At 48.2% G+C, this 20,184-nt stretch overlaps 1 protein-coding gene across 3 annotated transcripts in view; it reads right to left on the bottom strand.

Annotated features, from left to right (window-relative positions):
• Window positions 1-20,184, bottom strand: part of ZC3H13 (zinc finger CCCH-type containing 13) — a 532,845-nt gene that overhangs the window by 474,366 nt on the left and 38,295 nt on the right. For all 3 annotated transcript variants that reach the window (XM_069205400.1, XM_069205402.1, XM_069205401.1), the window contains exon 3: window positions 8,682-8,791. In XM_069205400.1, coding sequence (XP_069061501.1) covers window positions 8,682-8,791 — 110 coding nt within the window. The remainder of the gene's footprint in view (window positions 1-8,681; window positions 8,792-20,184) is intronic.

The following is a 20,184-nucleotide window of genomic DNA, read 5'->3' as shown; positions in this document are numbered from 1 at the left end:
TTATGGGGCAACTTTCCAAGTGCAGCAAATATTTTACTATCTTGATTGTAAAGGTCAGAACAGCCCCTAGAGGACACCATAATAAAAACAGCATGCGTAAGAAACATGGTCACGTAACTATATAGTCAGCCCCTAGAGGGCATAACCACATAAAGAGAATAGCAGAAAGTAATGCAGTGTAACCATATATTTAGCCCCTAGAGGACGTAGTGCCTTACACATTTTCTGGCCTAGCAGGCCTACTGCAATAATATTACAAACAAGGCCCTTAAAAACACAAACTACTCCCAGCTGTAAAAGGTCCAGCCATGAGAGCTTAAAAAGACACTAAATGGTGGGCGAGGTTACTATTTTGGGCCCCAACATAGTGTGGGGACCCAGAGACAACCTAGACAGAGAGAGTGTCGTGCTTCACGGTTTGATGGTGGTCCTATTGTCATAGGACCATGACAGGCTGAACTGTCATAGGACCACGACAGGCTGAGTTTATGTGCCAAAATGTTTTGAAAAAGAAATGCCCCACAAAGCATAATGAGTTTCACCGAGTGCAGTGAATATTGTATTGGCTCTTCTGCTGTGCCAGGAGAGCCACGTTGTGTTTTTTCTGTGTTAAATGTGCCAGTCTGTATATTTTTCAACTGCTAAACTTGTGCGTAAGTGATACTCGTGTAAAGCGCTCTCCGACTGTGTTTGCGCTATATGAAACTTCGCGTACCTAAGTGGTACTCTTGGAAAGAGCTCCTCCAATCAAGTTTGCCCTATATGAAACGTCAAAGAAAAAAAAAAAAAAAAAAACAGAGCTTCCCTCCAGCTTAGAGCCTTTGGGCGCAGACACCAGAAAGAAACAGTGCATGCCCAAAAACGAGGAAGAGAAAGAAACACGGCCATGAGCACGGAGAGGCAAAAGAAATAAGTAGTGCGCAACACTAAGGTATATGGCCGATCGTGCAATAATCCATGCAACAGGGTCAGTCTCTAAGGAGGGGACAAACGTAAAGCATTTACCTACAAAATTAAGGAAACTTTGAAATGGGAGACTATGGAACGCATGAAAGTGATGGGCATGAGATGGGCGTGGTGAAAGCCCACCGAAGTAGATTACAACATATCGAGAGACAGCGCACGCTGCCTAGGCTCCACCTAAAAAGGGAGGGGGTGCGCGGACCCGCTCATCGAGCCTGTAATGTCCCAGGGGACCCATGCACCGGAGACAAACACTATTCTTAGGGGAAGAAGTCAAGCTGCCCCTCCTCTATGAGCCTGTAGCAACCCTATCCCCTGGGGCCAAATACTTTATTTTTAGGGGATGAGTCGTGCACCTCTCCACCCCCCATTTCCAAACCTGTAGCAGCCCCAGGACCCCCCCCCCCCCCCCACCCCAAAAGGCTAAATGGGTCCCAGGGAACCAATACCCCAGGGTCAAACAATAAGACCCCCCCATGCCTTACAGGGCCTCAGGGACCCCATACCCCTGGGGCCAGCTCTTTAACTGTGTCCCAGCGAGCCTGCTCACCACACACATACAGATGTGCAGAGTGTAATGCTATTTATTGCCACTGTTGACTGTGAAAAGGTGCCATGACTCAGTAAGTTTTCCTACTGGCAGAGATTGCAGTATAGTTCCCTGTAGGTCAAATATATTGTGCACAGTAAGAAAAAGCTCAGTCGATTGGTGCTCTTGTGTTGTGATATTGTGTAGTTGATCACAGATTTCAATCATGGATTAATGCACCAACAGTACAGATGTGCATATACACTATATTTGTACGTTTTAATTCCAGTGAGGTAGCAGTCACACATTAATGACTGGCATCCTGTTCTCTACAGCATGAGGGTCCTCAGGTTAAAATAATATGCTCCTAAAATGCACCTACATTGTTGGACAAGTAGATAAAAAAAGCCACATTCATGACTATATATAGCTATACATTTTTATATAGATACACACTTTTTTCCTATGGATTTATTTGGACAAGAGGCTGATGGGAGACCAGAACAATATGACTGATTCTACTTTTCAGATGTATAATAGTCCCCGCAAGCCCTGCAATCGAGACAGAAGGATATACCCAAGCAGCCATCAGAAACATGACAAGACTAAAACACATCTGTGGGTTAGCTAAAGATGTGTCTGACAAGGTCATACCCCTAACGACTGAAGGTTCCCAAACCAAAGAAACCAATGACTGAAGAGGACTAAACCAAAGGCTCTAAGAGCAAATACAGAATTCAATATTTTTACCATGAATGCTGCTCTGGATTAATCACAAATATACTCAACAACTTCATGAAAAAAAACAGAGCTTACCAGCCAGTCACTACAAAAGTCAAAACAATTGGAATAAATAATATATCCAGGCAATGATTCATTGCCTATAGGAGTAAAAACAAAAGGGAACCATTTCCTAACTTGCCCCAAGATAATACAAGACTGATAAGACAACAATATAGATAGATATATATATATATATATATATATATATATATATTTAAAAAAAGGGCAACATTTTTAATCCTAGTTCTTCATTTTGGGTACCTAAATAGTGACTCATAAGTGCTGAACATCTCCTTTAATGTGAGGGAGTGAGAATACTTTTTCAGATAATCTTTTATTTGAATATATCTTTTAGAGAGCCGCTGACTAGTAACAATTCTATGTATAATATAATTTAGAAAGAAAACTGCTTTTAGCAATCCAGGGTTTTTAAAGCCTTTTCATTTTCTCTTTAAGAAAACAGGGCAAGTTAATGCAGGAAATATGGTCTGGCATGCACAAGATTTTTCAGAGGGGAAATCTGAAGTGTCTTTTAGGAAAACCAGTAGCTACCCAATCTAACAATTCACTGCAGTTGAAAGCCAGCTAACTGTTACAGCTTAGTATAGTTCTTTATCATTTTCCTTATCGGTAGATCCAGCAGGTAAAGGAGTTGTTTGTTTATAAATTCAATGAAGATGCAGTAAGAAAGAACAAGTAACTTACCTTTCATAATGCTCTTTCTAGTAGATAGTCTATTTAGCTGCAGATTCCTCACCTTCCGAATATTCCCCAAGTGTCAAACTGAATCTGGAAACTTTTCACTAGGACCTCTGCTCGCTATAAAGTGGTGCCTTGCAATTCAGCACGGACACTTTTCCTATACAAAAATGACAAGTGGGGCCAATGTAGGTGCCACTCCCATGCGCTAAGATCAGCTGCTTTAGAAACTGTCCACTGTCCCCAGATACATAGCCCCAAATGCAACTTTGTTGACAGTGTGCAGATTCCTAGACTTAAGATGTTACTAATGGATAGAGTACAAACATAGAAAGGGAGTGATCGGAGGGTCAGTGGGGAATCTGTGGCTAGATAAGAATCTCTATCAGAAATAGAGATACCAAAGGTAACTAACCTGTTCTTCTGATACAGGCTTCTAGTCGCAGATCCCTAAACTTTTGAAAAGATACCAAAGCAGTACCTATTTAGGAGGCCGGCTTATGAAAGGACTCAAGGAGAGAGTCCTGCAGGACCGAGCAGGCTAAATGCTCTCTCGACAAACCAGACTATCCTGACCACAATGCTTCATTACCATATGGAGGGATGCCCACTTAGCTGCCTGACCAATGTCTTGGTCAGGGACTCCAAGTGCTAACACAGTGGTCGAAGCTTTGGCCTTGGTAGAAAAAGAACACAGTCCTTCCCAAGGCTTCTTTTTAGCCAATGTGTAGAAAATGTTAACGCAGAGCACAATCCAACGTGAGATGGTTCTTTTCTGCACTGACTTGCCGTTTCCCGCTCCAGAGACCCCCTCAAAGAGCTGATCGTACATCTGGTGGTCTATCATGCAATTATGTAAAAGCTCACCGCTGTCTTGAGGTCTAACAAATTAAGTTTCTTGTCCTTCTTAGATGACTGAGGTGGAGCATATAATGCTGGCAGAATGATTTGGCTGAAGTGGAACAGCGTTTCAATAGGAAGGATGCCTGCGTCTGCAGACCCACTATGGGAAGAAGGAACTGTATATGCTGGACTGACACAGAGAGCCTGAAGCTCACTTACACATTGTGCTGAAGAGCTGGCTATAACACCCACTATGTTGATAGTAAGGAGCCATAAGCGGCAGTTGTGAAGCAACTTAAACGGAGTGCACATTAGGTAAGTCAGGATCAGATTAAGGTCCCACTGGGGCTTGACAAAAGTAGAAGGGAGACAAGTCATGCAGCTCTTTCAAAAATCACATTTGCAACTGAGCAGTTAAATAAAGAGGGCTGATCAAGCAACTATAAGAAGGCAGAGAGGGCCGGAAGATAACCGTTAACCGTGTCTAGGGAAAAGCCTTGCCAGGCAAGAGACAGAATAAATAAAACATCCAACAGATTGGCCCGGAGTGGGGTCAATCTGGCAACCACAGCACCAGGCCACAAACTTCTCCCAACGAAAGGCATATACAGTTTTGGTTTGCCAAGGGAACATCAACCACCTCTAGATGAATCACAATGGTGTTCAGCTATCGCTGCTCTATCTCCAAGCATGAAGTTGGAGATTGATAAGTCCCAGGTGCACAACCCCAAAGTTTTGCTGTGACAGCAGGTCCCCCTGGAGAGGCAGCCTGATGGAGGACATATGCTTAAGCCCAGGAGTTCTGGAAACCATAATCTCTGTGCCCAATCTGGAGCTACTAGGATGATTTGGTCAGTCCTAATACTCTTGAGACTCGGGGTAGAAGTGGTATCAGCAGAATGGGATTTAGGAGTCCAGAGTTCCACTTCAGGCGGAATGTGTCTCCAAATAAGAGCTGCTTTGGAAACTCTAAAGAACAGAAGTGCTGACACTGCACGTTCTCATAGATGGTAAACAGACTGAGTCAAGGTTCTCCCCATGCGCAGAAGAGACATTGTACCTCCTCTGGGTGTAGGTGCCATTCATGATCCACTAGGCACCGAGAACTGAGCTTGTTTGCCCTGGCATTCAACGATCCAGCCAGATGGTTTGCTACCAGTAAAAGTCTTTGGTGGTCCAGTCATTTCCAGAGGCTGAAGTCTACCTGGCACAAGGTGCATGAACCCATTCCACTCAGTTGCTGCAAGACCACATGGCAGTAGTGCTATCCAAGAGCACACGTACCAGCCTCCCTTTGATGGATGGAGGCTTTTCAGCACCAAGCAAATGGCCCTCAGCTCCAGAAGGTTGATGTGGAGCCAGTACTTAAGACCGGAGGCTTCTGATCTCCACATCTCCCAGATGGCTGCCCTAACCCAAAGCGATGTATCGATTACCACTGTCCACTCTGGGAAAGGGAAGGAGAGGGGCCTGCCACACACCCAGTCAGGCCCAGTATCCGCTACGGCAGGTCTTTTGCAGTGTCCTCTGAAATCTGAACGTGGTCAGAGAGATCCCTTCGACGTTGTGCCCACCAGGACTTCAAATCCCACGGCAGGGCCAGAATATGCCACATGAGGGGCGCTCAAACAGCATGATGCAGAAGGTCATCAGTCCCAGCTGCCTGAGAGTCAGCCTCACTGACTGAATTCCAGGACTGAGGCTGTAAGATCAGGATCATATACTTAATGTCCTGGACACTATGAGAACCATGTCCAAAATGATTACGATGAAGGGGCGCATCAGTGGAGTCAGATGTAACTTCAGCACATTGATAGTGAACTCCAAATATAGGAAACTGGCCTGCGGTGTGGTGGGTACCTAAGGTACTTACACCTTATACCAGGTCCACGTATCCCCTCTTAGTGAAGTGTAGACAGTGTCTAGAAGCTATGCTCTCTAGAGGTAGCTGTGGATGGGCAGCCAAGGCTTATCTAGGAGACATGCAAAGCTCATGCAATACCACTGTAGTCACACAGCACTTACACACATGAAAGAAAACACTCAGTGTTACAAAAATAAAGGTGTTGTATTTTAGTGACAATACCAAAACGTACTAGAGGCAACCCTCCAATAGGAGGTAAGTAACACACTAATTATATAATCTAGTAAACAGTAATAGGTACAGAAAAGGTTAGAAACAGTGCCAGTAACAATAACCAATAGTGTCCCTAGGGGGAGAGCAAACCATACACTAAAGAAATGGAATGTGAACACAGGACCCCCACATAGGTAAGTGGAATGTGTTAAGGGGAGCTGGGAGTACTAGAAAACCACAGAGGTAAGTAACACAGTATACTCCCAGCGACAAGGAAAGCAGGAGTAAATTACTGGAATTTCCTCAAATCACCCAAAAGGAAGGAAAGGAAGACACTGATACAAGACTGCAAGAAACCAGCGGTGGTTTCCTGGAGAGGAAGACCTGTGGAGAGAGGTGACCAAGTTCAAGAGTCACAGTGGAGTCCAGGAGGAGTAGGAGCTACTACCCACCCAGCTGTACTTGCAGGAGTTGGTCGACGGTAATGAACAGGTCAGCATTACAGCCCCGGAGCCAGACAAGAGTTCCTGATGGATGCAGAGGTCGTCCCACCCTGGAGTGACGATTGTAGGCAGGTGTCAGTGCAGGAATGCCACCAACAAGCCTTGGAAAAGTCAAATTCCTGGTTAGTGGAAACGTGGTGCTGCCCGGGACCAGCAATGCCCAGGAGGACTCAACCCAGAAGGGGGGAGTCACAGGAGACCCTCAGTGTCACAGAGACCCCAGAGGAGCAGAGGCAGCACCCACAGGAGTTTCACAGGACGGGGACGCAGGAGGCCACGCAGCACTACAGAAGGGGATTCCACGCTGCAGAAGAATCACGTTGAGGGCTTTGCGTTACAGGACAGAGTGCTGGGGGCTGGAGGCTGGAGCTGCATGTAGCCTGAAGTTCCCTTGGAGGAGCTGCAAACAAGCCTTGGCAGCTGCAAGAGATGCATATGGGGGTACTGCCCGGCGTGGGAAGGCAAAGCCTTACCTCCACCAAAGTTGGACAGCTGGCAGAGAGGACCAAGAGGACTACTCCGGACCACCACCACCACCTGTGATGCAGGATCCACGCAGCTCAGGATGAGAGGAGATCCACGCAGCCGGTCGTCATTGCAGTAGGTGCCTGCAGATGCAGGGGAGTGACTCCACTCCAAGTGAGATTCGTTCTTCCTTCTCATGCAGACTGAAGACCTGCCGGCCTCAGAGGAAGCACAGCCGGGGAAATGTTGCAGAAGCTGGAAGGAACCGTGGAAACAATGTTGCAAGAAGTGTCCTCATTGTGGATGTAGACTGTTGGTTCCTGGAAGGTCCAGTCACGGTTCCAGTGGCTAGAAGTGTAGGATGCAGAGGAGTCCAGATGGAGTCTTGCACACCAAATCTAAGGACCCACCCCGAGGAAGACCCTAAATAGCCCAGAGAGTGGGCTTAGTCACCTAGCCATGTGACCACCTATCAGAAGGTGCCTCTGATGTCACCTGCCTGGCCTGGCCACTCAGATTCTCCCAGAGGTCCCTGCCAACCTTGGAAGCAAGATGGCAGAACCCAGGGATCCTCTGGAGGAGCTCTGAGCACCATCCCTGGGGTGGTGATGGACAGGAGAGTGGTCACTCCCCTCTCCTTTGTCCAGTTTCGCACCAGAGTGGGGACTGGGGGTAGTCCCAGAACCAGTGTGGACTGCTTTATGCACAGAGGGCACCAAATGTGCCCTTCAGATATGGGATCTCTTAAAGATCTGAGATGGTTATAGCCCATTGTCCAATGATTATTCGCCTAGACCTGGCCAGGTCTGCAGCTGGGTTTTACCCAGGGTTCTAGATGTCTGGGGCTTCCTGTGCATCGGCATTTGAACTTAGCACACCTGAATAAGCATAATGGCAATGATGTATCTGAGGACAACAAAAAAACAAAAAAACATGGAACTGAAAATCAAAGCAAAGGCATAAGGCAGAAAGGGAATAAATGGCTGAAAGGCAACAAAAATAGTAATGTCGCTGCAAGCATCAAGAAGGTGAACGTGTGCTGTTAGAGTAACATTTATACATTATAAAGGCTTAATTTTAAAAAAAAAAGGAAAATCACATAATTTTTTTTATTTTAGTTCTAGAAGTAAGCCAAAGAACGCAGGAACAGATAAATAATGTCCCAAAATGTGTTTGAAAACAGAATGGAGAAAGCAGCATGAGAAGTGAAACCAGAGGAAGTGTCCTGTAATGCATATGGCGATAAGCAATATGAAAATATAAAAAAGTGTCATATAGAAACAGTGCTGCAGTGAAAGTCATAGCATGAGCAGCCGATGTTCACTGACTAAGATGAACCAATTGGTCCTTGGTTCATCCCCACACAAAGAAAAATAGGTAACGCCTGGCATGTGCTGGCCAATTAGGAGGCAACAAAGAAGACTGACAATGATGTCAAATAATATGAAGCAAGGGTCAAGCACCAAGTCCTTTATAGTAAACAATATCCCTCCCAGCAGACAGTGCATGCACTGTGGGCCAGAGAGACCTAAAAAGCTCCTGTGGGCAGGTCAAACACAGAAAAGGAGGAAAGCCACAATAGAGGTAAGGCAACTGAGACCAGTACCAAAGCCAACTAGTCTCAAGTAAGGACTGGCTCAGTGGAGTATTGCTGTCTTCGGACAGACAACTTTCAAAAGCAAGACTGTGAAAAGACAAATTTGAAGGATGCAGCTTCTCTTAATATCCCATAAAGTTGTCAGCCAATATTAGAAACTGTAGAACCAGTTAATAATTTCATAATGCCGTCAAATATCTAAAGAAAAGACTTAAAACTTACCTTCGGTAACTACCAGTAAAGCCTTTGCCTCTTGGTGATGGTCCATGTATGTATCTACAGGTCTTTCCAAAACCGCAGACACCAGTGTTCTGCCAGTTCCGACAGTGTGTCTGCAAAACAAGCAAGAAAACACATTTTTCATACAAGAACTTCAATACATTGAAGCAGGTATTGAAACGAAAGAGCAATTCATCACAACAGAATAATTTCACATGCTTAAGGAAAACAAGGAAAGTTGATTATTCAACTTGGGAAGATAACCTCACTAAGGGAATGTTGTAGCTTATCTATGTCCAACAACTGATTATTCTGTGTCATAGAAAATAACTCATCAGTGCATCCCACATACGATGAATGATGTATGAAAAAGCTTACATTCTAACCTCTGGTTCTAGTAAGCAATGCCGGTAAAACGGGTGAGCTTACCTATCTCATTGGAGCTATGTAGGAAAGCACAACTTTTTGAGATGGCCATCCCTGCTTTTTGCCTGATGATGCAGTTTTGACTTAAAGTGCACTGGATTCATGCTATCCAAGGCCCCGGTGACCGATCTCTTTCCCTAAAACTGTTCCCTAAAATTGTTCCCTGATTGGCAATACCTTTGGCACCCCCTGTAAGTTCTTAGCAAAACTAATCCCACGTACCTAGGGCAGGGGCATCAAAAAGGGTCCCCAAGGGCTGCAACATGTATTGTGCCACCCTTTGGGACCCCTTACCTAGCACATGCAGACTGCCATTGCATGCTACGTGTCTTGGTGCAGCTACAAATGAAAATACAACATGATATGCACCGGCTATGTATGTCGATTCTTTGACATAAGTGATCAGGGAAGTTAAGTACACGTGAGGACACTGGTCAATAGGAGTTCCCCGGCTGTAGGAAGCTGGCTCTTTACATAGTGGACCAAAAAGAGGTACACTGCACAAAGAGTCTAAGCAAACCCCAGAGGAATTACAGAGGCACAAATTACACCCCAAATGGTCGCTTTTGTGGTAGTGTGGGTGAGCAGTTAGGCATATCAGAGGATCATGCTTAGCATGTAAGATACACCCATAGGCAGTAAGTGAGACGCACACTCAATAAAGAAATCCAACACTAATTTATAAAAATGTTGATATAAATTTAGATACCATGATCCCCAGAATCAGGTGAGTACTTTTTAGAGATGGGCGATTTTAGAGTTTTCGAAAGTCAACATAGTGCATTTTTCTGTAGTTGCAATGTTAGTCTATGGGAGAGAAAACATACCTGGCAAACAGGTACTTCACAGCAACTTATAGGACCAATCTTTTGGACTTAAGGCGAGTTCAGGGCAGGGTTCTAGGCCACAATAAAAGGTCACCTCATGCAGCACTGAGGCGGCCGGGTGCAGTTTAGCTTTGGGTGCACCATGTAATCAATGGGGATCGGACTGGAAACAAAGATGATGAGTGGGTGATCAGATTCCAGGCTGAGTGAACCACCAAGGGGGTTCAGTTCTTGCAATGCTGTGGGATGTAGGGACACCAGCGGTCCTCTGCTCCTCCATCCAGGGCGGCCGGGTACAGCGGTATCTTCAAACATCAGGTTTCCATCATCGGGGGCAGACGCAGTAGAGGGGGTGCACAGAAACAGGTTGCAGATGTGGACTGGGGGACCAGTCAGGCCGAACCAACAAGTGGGCTTGGGTCTCACAAGACCACTGGTCTTTTTCTCCTCATTTGGGGCGTCCGGGTGTAGGGCTGCAGCAGACAGTCGGGCGTCTGTCACTACAGTTGTTCACAGTTGAGGGGGGCCTGCACACAGAATGCAAGCCCCAATGGGAAGCCCACAGTTCTCGAACTCAAGTTAGGATTTGGCTCTGGAGGACCTGGGAACCACGTTGACAGCGTTGACCCATTTCAGCTCGGGTTAGGAGGCTGTGGTGCAGTGGTGATTTCCGGCATTGGGTTTTGGCGGTCCAGGGTTCTCCAAGGTTTTCTTTGGTTGGCTCAAGGTGCAGGGAAGCAGCCCATCTGCTCTAAGGGAGTTCTTCTTGGTGCTTAGCGAAACACTGGCAGCTCTCCAGGTTTCTTGAAGGCTACAGCGGCAGGGCAGGTTGGAAGGATTGGCACTAAGTCCGTTGTGCTCCTCGGTTCTCGAGTTAACAGGTTTCTTGTCCATTCCTTTTGTGCCCAGCAAAGATCTGTCTTCCTGGTATTTGAAGGGTCACCTAAATACTTACTTTAGGGGGCTTTAAGGGCAGTGAACAATAGTAGCTAATGGGCTATTTACCCTTGGGGTCACTACACCCCCAAGATGACTACTTCCTTTGAGGAGTGGGCATCACCCTGTTCCAGAACTCCTAATTCCAACACACACAAAATGGAAGAATTCCTAAAGCTGTAGTCCCTTCAGGCTGGTCACCCTGGGGGCGTGTCCAGCCTGCAAGTGGCACAAGCTTCATTCAGATTTAATTTTCCCGCCTGTCCAGGTGCCAAATGAGACCGGGGAACATAGTGTCTGCATCATCCTCTGAAGAAAGCCAGATTTGCATGCCAAAGGTGGTGAGTTCCTGTAGGAAGCTGGCAAGGTATGTGGTGGGTACGTACACCTTATACTAGGTCCAGGTATCCCCTCTCAGTGAAGTGTAGGCAGTGTCTAGAAGCCAGGCTCTCTAGAGGAGAGAGAGAGACACTAACAAACAGTAAGAGGCGTAAAAATGTTGGAAAACAGTGTAAAATATTAATAAGCAATTGTAGCCATAGAAGGAGGCAAAATCATATACTAAGAAAGTGGACGTTGCTTCCCTTTATGCTCCGAATTCCCAGCAGGAGGCTTTCCTGAGACAGTCAATCTCCCCTATACTTAGTTCGCCAGATAGCGCCATTTTGATAGGGGGAGATTTTAATCTAGTGATGGACAACGAGCTTTACCGCTCGGGCCAACGCTTTGGGCAGACTGGGGCAGTGTCGGAGATGGGGCATCAATGGTTAGCTGAGTGTGGGTTGGAGGATGTGTGGAGGAAGTCCCATCCTACACTCCGAGATTATTCCTTCTACTCTGCGGCAACCAAGACTTACGCACGGCTTGATCTTTTCTTGGCCTCGCAAGAGCTTAAGTCCCGGGTTAGAGAGGCTACGATTGAGCCCAGGGCCTTGACTGACCATGCCCCTATTACTGTTGAACTGGCCATGGAGGTAGGTTGCTTCGGTACCCCGAGCTGGCGCTTTAAGGACTCCTTACTTCAGAGTGAGTCAGCGGTGGAGTCGCTTCGGCGTGCGATTGCGGACTATATATAGTCTTTAATGATGACAGCAGCACCTCCATGGAGACTGTCTGGGAGGCGTTGAAGGCAGTAGTGCGGGGCGAGGTTATGGCATTGTCAGCGAGGGATAATAGAGCGAGGAAAGAGATGAGAGAGAAGTTAGAGCAGAGAGTGGCTGTCCTGGAGCGTTCCCATAAATCGACTGGTGCGCCCAGAATCTGGCGTGAGTTAGAGCAGGCAAGGCAGCAGCTGAAGCGACTAGACTGGGATAGGGCGGAGTACGCAGTAGTACGTCTTAAGCACAAATATTATATTGGGAGCAATAGGTGTGGAAAGCTATTAGCGCACCGGTTGCAAGCGCAGCGTGCGGCGTCGACAGTTAAATTGATTTGTTCCCCTTCCGGTGAAGGACCTGCGCGAGTGATCAAATTGCTGAGGCCTTTGCGGGGTTTTACCGGGGTTTATATGCGGCGGATGAGCTTGACGATGCGGCCCTGGACTCTTACTTAGAGGGCATAGCAATCACTCCTCTTGGGGAGAGGGAGGCGATGTTATTAGACCAGCAGATAAGGCCAGAAGAAGTTATATCGGCGATTTCCCACCTGAAGAATGGGAAGTCCCCCGGCCCAGATGGGTTCACGGCCTTGTTTTATAAGACCTTTTGTGTGGAGCTCGCCCCGCTACTCACACAGCTTTTTAATTCCTTTCGGACGACGGGGACCCTGGCGCCGAGTATGCTGGACGCTACTATTGCTGTTATACATAAATCAGGTAAGAATCCAGAAGACTGTGCTTTGTATAGGCCGATCTCGCTTCTGAACATAGATGCCAAATTATTTACGGGGATACTTGCCTTCCGCCTTAATTCTTATATGCCGGGTCTTATTGATCCTGATCAGTCAGGTTTCATTCCAAATCGACAATGCGGCGATAATACGAAGCGTCTTTTGCATCTGCTAGATAAAATTGATAGATCTCATAGAGAGGCGCCTTTTCTCTCTATCGACGCTGAAAAGGCGTTTGATAGGGTTCATTGGCCATACCTCTTCCGGGTCTTGAAGCGCTTCGGTCTGGGCCCGGGCTTTAGATCTTGGATCCAATGTGCTTATCGCTCCCCTAGAGCGGCGGTTCGAGTCAATGGTGTGCTCTCTGCGTCGTTTCCGGTTGGGCGTGGGACTAGAAAGGGATGTCCACTTTCTCCCCTCTTGTTTGCGCTATATATGGAGCCCCTCACACAGCACTTGCGAGACAGCCCCTTGGTTTCTGGTGTGAAATTTGGCAGAGACCACCATCTTATTACCCTATACGCAGACGATGTGATTCTTACACTTGCCGAGCCTGCTACCTCTTTGCCTGCGCTTATGGAGTTATTAGTTGAGTTTAGCCAGGTTTCGGGATTTAAAGTGAATATGCAGAAGTCTCAGGGCCTTAGTCTGTTTTTGAGCGCAGACCATGAGGAAGATTTGAGAGCTCGATATTCCATTATTTGGTCGTCCATGCGCCTTTCCTATCTGGGGGTTGAGTTAGCGATGTCTGCCGCAAAAACGGTGAGCCTGAATTACAAGAAGCTGGTACGCGATATACAGCGGGATCTGGAGTTATGGGAGAAACATAAACTGTCTTGGCTGGGTAGGGTAGCTGCGGTCAAGATGACAGTTTTGCTGCGAATATTGTATATATTTCAGGTGCTCCCAATGACCCCACTCCCCGGACGATTGCCACCTTACAATCTGCGGTCCTGAGATTTATATGGGAGGGTCGACCGGCGCGTCTACCGCGGAAGGTTTTATACTGCCCCAAGAGCAGTGGGGGACTGGCTATCCCGTGTCTTCTGAGATATTTTCAGGCAGCACAGCTGCGCTTTCTTGTAGAGTGGAGTCGCCCACTCACGGAGAAACACTGGTGTTTTATGGATCAGGCTGTGGCGGGCTCTCATATTTGGAAGGAGCCTTGGCTCCGGCGTAGGCATAGGGTTGGTGGTCTTTATGCATCCCCGATCACTGGGACAATGCTGCGGGTATGGGATACAGTGGCTTGCCCTTTAGGGCCGAATTCTTTCCCCTGCCCGATGATCCCCATAGGTGCGAACCCTGATTTTGAGCCTGGACTCCGTCTGGAAGGCCTGAGACTTGTATGAGGGGTGGTTGTAGGAGGGTGGGAAGCCTTTTTGACGAACATGGGGTTTTGTCCTTTGACCAGATGAGAGAGGCCTATGGCCTAGTGGAGACAAATAGGCTGATGTATTATCAGGTTCAGCACTGGGCTCTCTTGCCGACGAACAGAGCTTTGATGGATAGGCCTCTCACGCCATTTAAGAAATGGCTGTTCCTAAAGAATGATGATAGGAGAATTATCTTGGAGCTCTATCGCCTTCTGCAAGGAGTAAGCCACCCGCCTAAGTCAAAGGGTCAGCTGAGATGGGAGAGGGAGCTCGAGAGAGAACTCTTGGATGAGGAATGGGGCAGCATATTCTATAGAATACATCATACAGCATATAGTGCTGCAGGGACAGAGACATCATACAAAGTCGCCTCTTACTGGTACTACAGTCCAGCGCAGTTGCATGCATGGGATCATGATAAGACAGACCTTTGCTGGAGAGGGTGTGGAGCTACAGGCACACTGGTACATTTGGTTTCGCACTGCCCCAAGTTACATCGTTACTGGGAAAACATAGATGATATAGATGCAGCGTTCCAGGTTAAGATCCAGAGATTCCCATCGTACGTGGCTGCCCAATCCTCTTACTTTTCCTTTAAGATCCCTAAAAGGGAGGCAGATGGCCCTAGCACTCAATGCAGCGTTGCAACTGATTCTAGCTCTCTGGGGTACAGATAGGGTCCCGACTCGTGTCTCATGGCTCCAGAAGCTCTGGTTTACTCTTGCAATGGAGAAACTTACATTAGCCTCCCAGCAGCGGGTAGAAGATCTGGGCGCATTGTGGAAGCCGTTTCTTCGGCTTCTTTCTGCAGAATTTACTGAGCTGACATGCCCAACCTACCTGAGAGTTTTGAGGCTGATTTGAATCATTGCCGGGAGTGTTGCGGGTGGGGGGGGGGTTGCTGGAGGGGGAGTGCGCTTGGATGATGTAGGGGTTAAGGAGGGGAAGGTAGAAGGATGACACAGACTCTTGGAGGGAAGCATTGTTGAAATGTTACTTTTTATATGTTTATGTGGTTCTCATCTGCGGGACTGACATCCTGGATGACTCGTGGACATCGCCAGTGGGCACATGGCTCAGCAAGGAGAAGATTGACTGAGGGGCCCCTTTGAGCATGGTTTTGGGATTCATGAGAGAGACCTTTGTATGAAGATACGATATAGCTTCTGTACTGATATATTTCATTTCTGTCCCGCGATGAGTGGTGTTTTGTATGTTTATATCTTTATAAAACAATAAACAGATTTGATCTTAAGAAAGTGGAATGCAAACACAGGGCCCCCACCTAGGTAAGTAAATAGTGTAGAGGGGAGCTGGGAGTACCAGGGAACCATACAGGTAGGTAATGCAGTACCCCCTAGCGACCAGGAATGCAGGAGTAAAAACACTGGATTTCCCAAAACCACCCCAAAAGGATGAAAAGAGGAAAAAGACACCCAGAAAAGCCTGCAAGAAATCAGAAGTGGATTACGAAAGATGGAGACCTGTGGAGATAGGGGACCAAGTCCAGAAGTGTCTGTGGAGACCAGGGGGAGTAGGAGATACTACCCACCCAGAGGTACAGTTTGGAGTCGGTCGACTAAGAAGGAAGACAGGTCAGCACTGCAGCACAGAAGCCAAAGAATAGATCCTGATGCGTGCAAAAGTTGTCCCACACTGGAAGGTGGATTGCAGATGGGTGTTGGTGAAGGATTTCCACTAACAAGCCCTGGCAAAGGCAAACTTGGGGTTGGAGGAAAAGGGGTCCTGCCAGGGACCAGCAAGGTCCAGGAGGTCTCTATCCAGGAGGGGGGAGTCACAGGGGGCCCTCCGCATCGCAGAAGGCCCACAGGAGCAGAGGCAGCACCCACAGATGTCCCACAGAGCAGGGTCACAGAAGCAGCCCACACAGCACTACAGACGTTGCTCCCACATCGCCGGAAGACCACACAGAGGTAAGGAAGTTGTAGGAGGGAGTGCTGGTGGCTGGAGCTACACATCGCCTGAAGTTACCCTTGGAGGAGAAGCAACAAGCCTTGGCAGCTGCAAGGGACGCGGTGCACTGGGGTACTGTCTTGCGTGAAGTGGAAAGGACTTACCATCACTAAAGTTTTACAGTTGGTAGAGAGGACCAAGGGAGACTCTCCGGACCACCACCCGTGATGCAGGACCCACGTTACTAAGGGTGAGGGGAGATCATGCAGCCGGTCGTCGATGCAGCCAGGTACCTGTAGTTACAGGGGAGTGATGCCTTCAACCCAAGGGAGATTCCTTCTTCTTGTGCATGCTGAAGAGTTGCAGTCCTCTTAGGATGCACAGCTAGGGAAATGTTACAAAGCTGGAAGGAGTTCCAAATAAAATGTTGCAGAAGAGTCTTCCTCATGGACCTGCAGCTTATAGGTTCCTGGCGGGTCCAGTCACAGTTCCTGAGGCCAGAAGTCGAAGCAGAGGTTGCAGAGGAATCCTGCTGGAGTTTTGCAAGCCAATCCGAGAACCCACCCCAAAGGAAGACCCTTAATAGCCGGAGGAGGGGGCTTTGGCATCTAACCAGGTAACTATCTATCAGAGGGTGCCTCTGACTTCACCTGCCTGGCCTGGCCACTCAGGTAGTCCCAGAGTTCCCCGCCAACTCTGGAATCAAGGTGACAGAACCCAGGGACCCTCTGGAGGAGCTCTGGGCACCATGCCTGTGGTGGTGATGGACAGGAGAGTGGTCACTCCCTCTCCATTGTCCAGTTTCACACCAGAGTGGGGACTGAGGGCAGTCCCAGGACCAGTGTGGATTGGTTTATGCACCGAGGGTCCCAAATGTGCTCTTCAAAGCAAACCAGTGGCTTGGAGAGGCTACCCCTCCCGAACCAGTCACACCTATTTCCAAAGGGAGAGGATGTTACCTCCCTCTCCCAAAGGAAATCCTTTGTTCTGCCTTCCTGAGCTTGATCAGATCAAGGAGCAGGAGGGCAGAAACCTGTCTGAGGGGTGGCAGCAGCTGGGCTGCCCGGAAAACCCTGTAAGACTGGTACTAGCAGTGGCTGGGGGTACTCTAAGGAGCCCCCAGAGTGCATGGAATCATACTTCCAATACCTGCAACAGTATTGGGGTATGATTCGGACACGTTTGATACCAAACATGCCCAGGTTTGGAGTTACCTTTATGTAGCTGACATAGGTGGTGACCTATGTCCAGTACACATATAAAATGGCTTCCCCACACTAAAGAAGTTCAGTAAAATGGGGCTGGAGTTCGTGGGGGCACCTCTGCTAGTGCAGGATGCCCTCACACACAGGTACCTGCACCCTGTCCTCTGGGCAGAGGGGGCCTACCATAGGGGTGACTTACAGTGACCTGTAGTGAAATCAGGTGCGTGCACACAGTTCACGCACTCTGCAATGGCAGGCCTGCAGAACCCTTTGCATGGGCTCCCTATGGGTGGCAAAAAAACTGCTGCAACCAATAGGGATCCCCTAGGATCCCAATGCCCTAGGTATCAAGGTACCTTATACTAGGGACTTACATGGGGACACCAGTATGCCAATTGTGGGGATAAAAGGTTACCAGAAACCACATTTAAAGGAGAGCACACAGTCACTGGGGTCCTGGTTATCAGGATCCCAGTCAAACACACTGACAAAAGTGGGGGTAACTAAGCTAGAAAGAGGCTACTTTCCTAAAGCTCCTTTGAAGCTTCCTGTCTTGGAGTGCAGATTTGCAGGTAATCCTGTTGGGAGAGATGTGCAATACCCACGCCACAGCAGGCTTTGCTTCTCAACTCCAGAGAGCTGAGGCTCTCACCCTTGGGGGGCAGAACCTTGTCTGGCTAGAACTAGCCAGTTAGCCCACCAGCAGTTGGTAGGTTTTCAGGGGGCACCTCTAAGGTACACTCTGGGTGCATGAATTAATAATGTAATCACTGGATTCAGTGAGGGATTATTAATACAAGGTGTTTGATGCCAAACATCCCTATTGTTAAGTGAAGCCATCATGTAGCTGGGGAACTCATAATGACCAGTGTCCAGCACATGTACTTAAAATAGCTTCACTGTTCACTTAGTATGTCTGAGAATCAACAAAGACATAGCAGGGGCATATCTGCTCAAGTAAGTATGCCCTCACATGCAATATAATGCCTCCTGCCTTTAGGGCTGGAAGGCCTGCTAGAGTGGTGACTTACATATATTGCTTGCAGTGTAAAGGGCACACAGGCTGTGTTTCATGCCGTGTTTTCATTTTAGTTCTGCACAAAAGGAATGCAGCCTGCAAAAGCAGCAATGTGTGCACTGAGGGCTCAGGTGTAGCAAACTTTATGCTGCAGCCCTCAGGGGCCTTTCTTTAGTACCCCATGCCCTAAGTACCAGGTGTGCAATTTACTAGGGACTTATATTGGTGGAGGGAGAGGGAGAGAGAGGGGAAGGCTTTAAGTTGTCCATCTTTCCTACACTTTATCCTTTTTATTTTCTTCTGGGTCCTACTAGTACTACCTGCAGGGTCAGCATATCCAGAATCCATGGGAGGGGACTGGCACTGAACCAGTTCCTCTTCTGGGCTCTGGACAACCTCTCAGAACCAACCTTCTCCAACTAAAGGACCCAGCTATTTCTAGGGGTACTAAAGCCACAGGCCTATAAGTGACCTCCTCTGGGACAGCCTTTACTCTTTTAGTCTCACCTGGGATTCACTGGTTTGATGGTACGAGCCTATCATGCACAATGGTGAGACTGGCACAGATATCTATCAGGGAAGTGGCTGGGATTCCATTCACCAGTAGGTGGTGGAAGTGGCGGCTTCCCTCTGGAATCTCCAATTCACCTTTGGATCCCTCTTTCCAGGTAAAAGGACGGGGGTGGGGCATGGCCAACATGGCAGCCACATCAGATGCCTGCTAGAGAGCTCCGAGCCTGGCCCTGTTAATATCCTCCATTCTCCTGACCATCCGCTGACGAGCTGTCACCAGCTGCTACCGTCAGCGGAGCGGGAGGTTTAGCCTGTTTTGCTGTGATGGAGCCGCCACTGAACCACAGCTGAGGAGGCAGGCCCACTGGTGGAACAAGCACCAGGGTGTTTCTAACAGGCTGCAGGGCTGGGATGGCGTGTCGGAGACCAGCCTGCCGATATGGTGCTGCGGGTAAGTCCCCTGTGAGTTCAGATGCGTCAGTTCGCCTTGGTTGATGTCCTGGTGATTTGTAGGGACTTGAAAGGGAGCAGCTGCAACTCGCTGAGGAAGGGAAAAAAATTAGCAACCTCCAAAGAGATGTCTTCCTGCAGGAGACTTTACGAGTGTCTCTGTTGATGGCCCACAGGGCAATCGGAGAGACTTGGGGGAGACAAGACCTCCTGGTGCGATACAAATATCTCCAGCTACTCCACCGGGAGGGAGACAAATCTGGGAGACTACTAGCATGGTTCCCTAAAAAGGAACGGCCGTCCCTGGTAATTCTTTCTTTGAGGTGCCGCGATGGCACCTCGGCGGGGACTCAGGCCGCAATCAATCTCCTGTTGAGAGACCAGTTCATATCTGCTTACAGGGTAGCATGAAATGGACACGTGGAGGGAAGTCCATAAGTTTTTGGATCAGCTTCCTCCGCATCAACTGACGGCTGAGAAATCCGAGGCGCTCGAAGAGCACCTTCCAGTGGAAGAGCTGGGGGAGGTGGTTCAGGGAATGGCACTGGGAAGGGCACCGGGTCCTGATGGATTGCCAGTAGAGTACTAACACATTTTCTCAACGTTACTTCTTCCTCATCTACTGGAAACAATTCAGGAAGCACAGGTACTCGAAACTCTGCCGCAGTCCACACGCAAAGCACAAATAGTCATGTTTTCTAAGCGGAGTAAAGACCCGTCGGACCCAGGCTCTTAAAGACCCCTGTCCAAGCTGGGGGTGGATTTCAAGATTCTGGCAAAAGCACCCGCTACTAAACTGCACAGTGTGGTCAACCGTTTGGGTCCAGGAGGATCAATGTGGTTTTACACCGGGAAAAGGGACCCAAATGAATCTGTGGAGATTATTCCATGTGGTTCACTAGGTCGCTGATACCGAGAAGGAAGTACCTTTAGTTGCTTTGGATGTCGAGGCATTCAACACACTAGACTGGGTGTGCCTTTGGGAGGTTCTACGGAGGATGGGGTTTGGACTGG

This window comes from Pleurodeles waltl, chromosome 8 (assembly GCF_031143425.1).
Source record: "Pleurodeles waltl isolate 20211129_DDA chromosome 8, aPleWal1.hap1.20221129, whole genome shotgun sequence".
Taxonomy (NCBI): Eukaryota; Metazoa; Chordata; class Amphibia; order Caudata; family Salamandridae; genus Pleurodeles; species Pleurodeles waltl.
The sequence above is the reverse complement of the archived record's forward strand: the minus strand, read 5'-3'. Positions and strand labels throughout refer to the sequence as shown.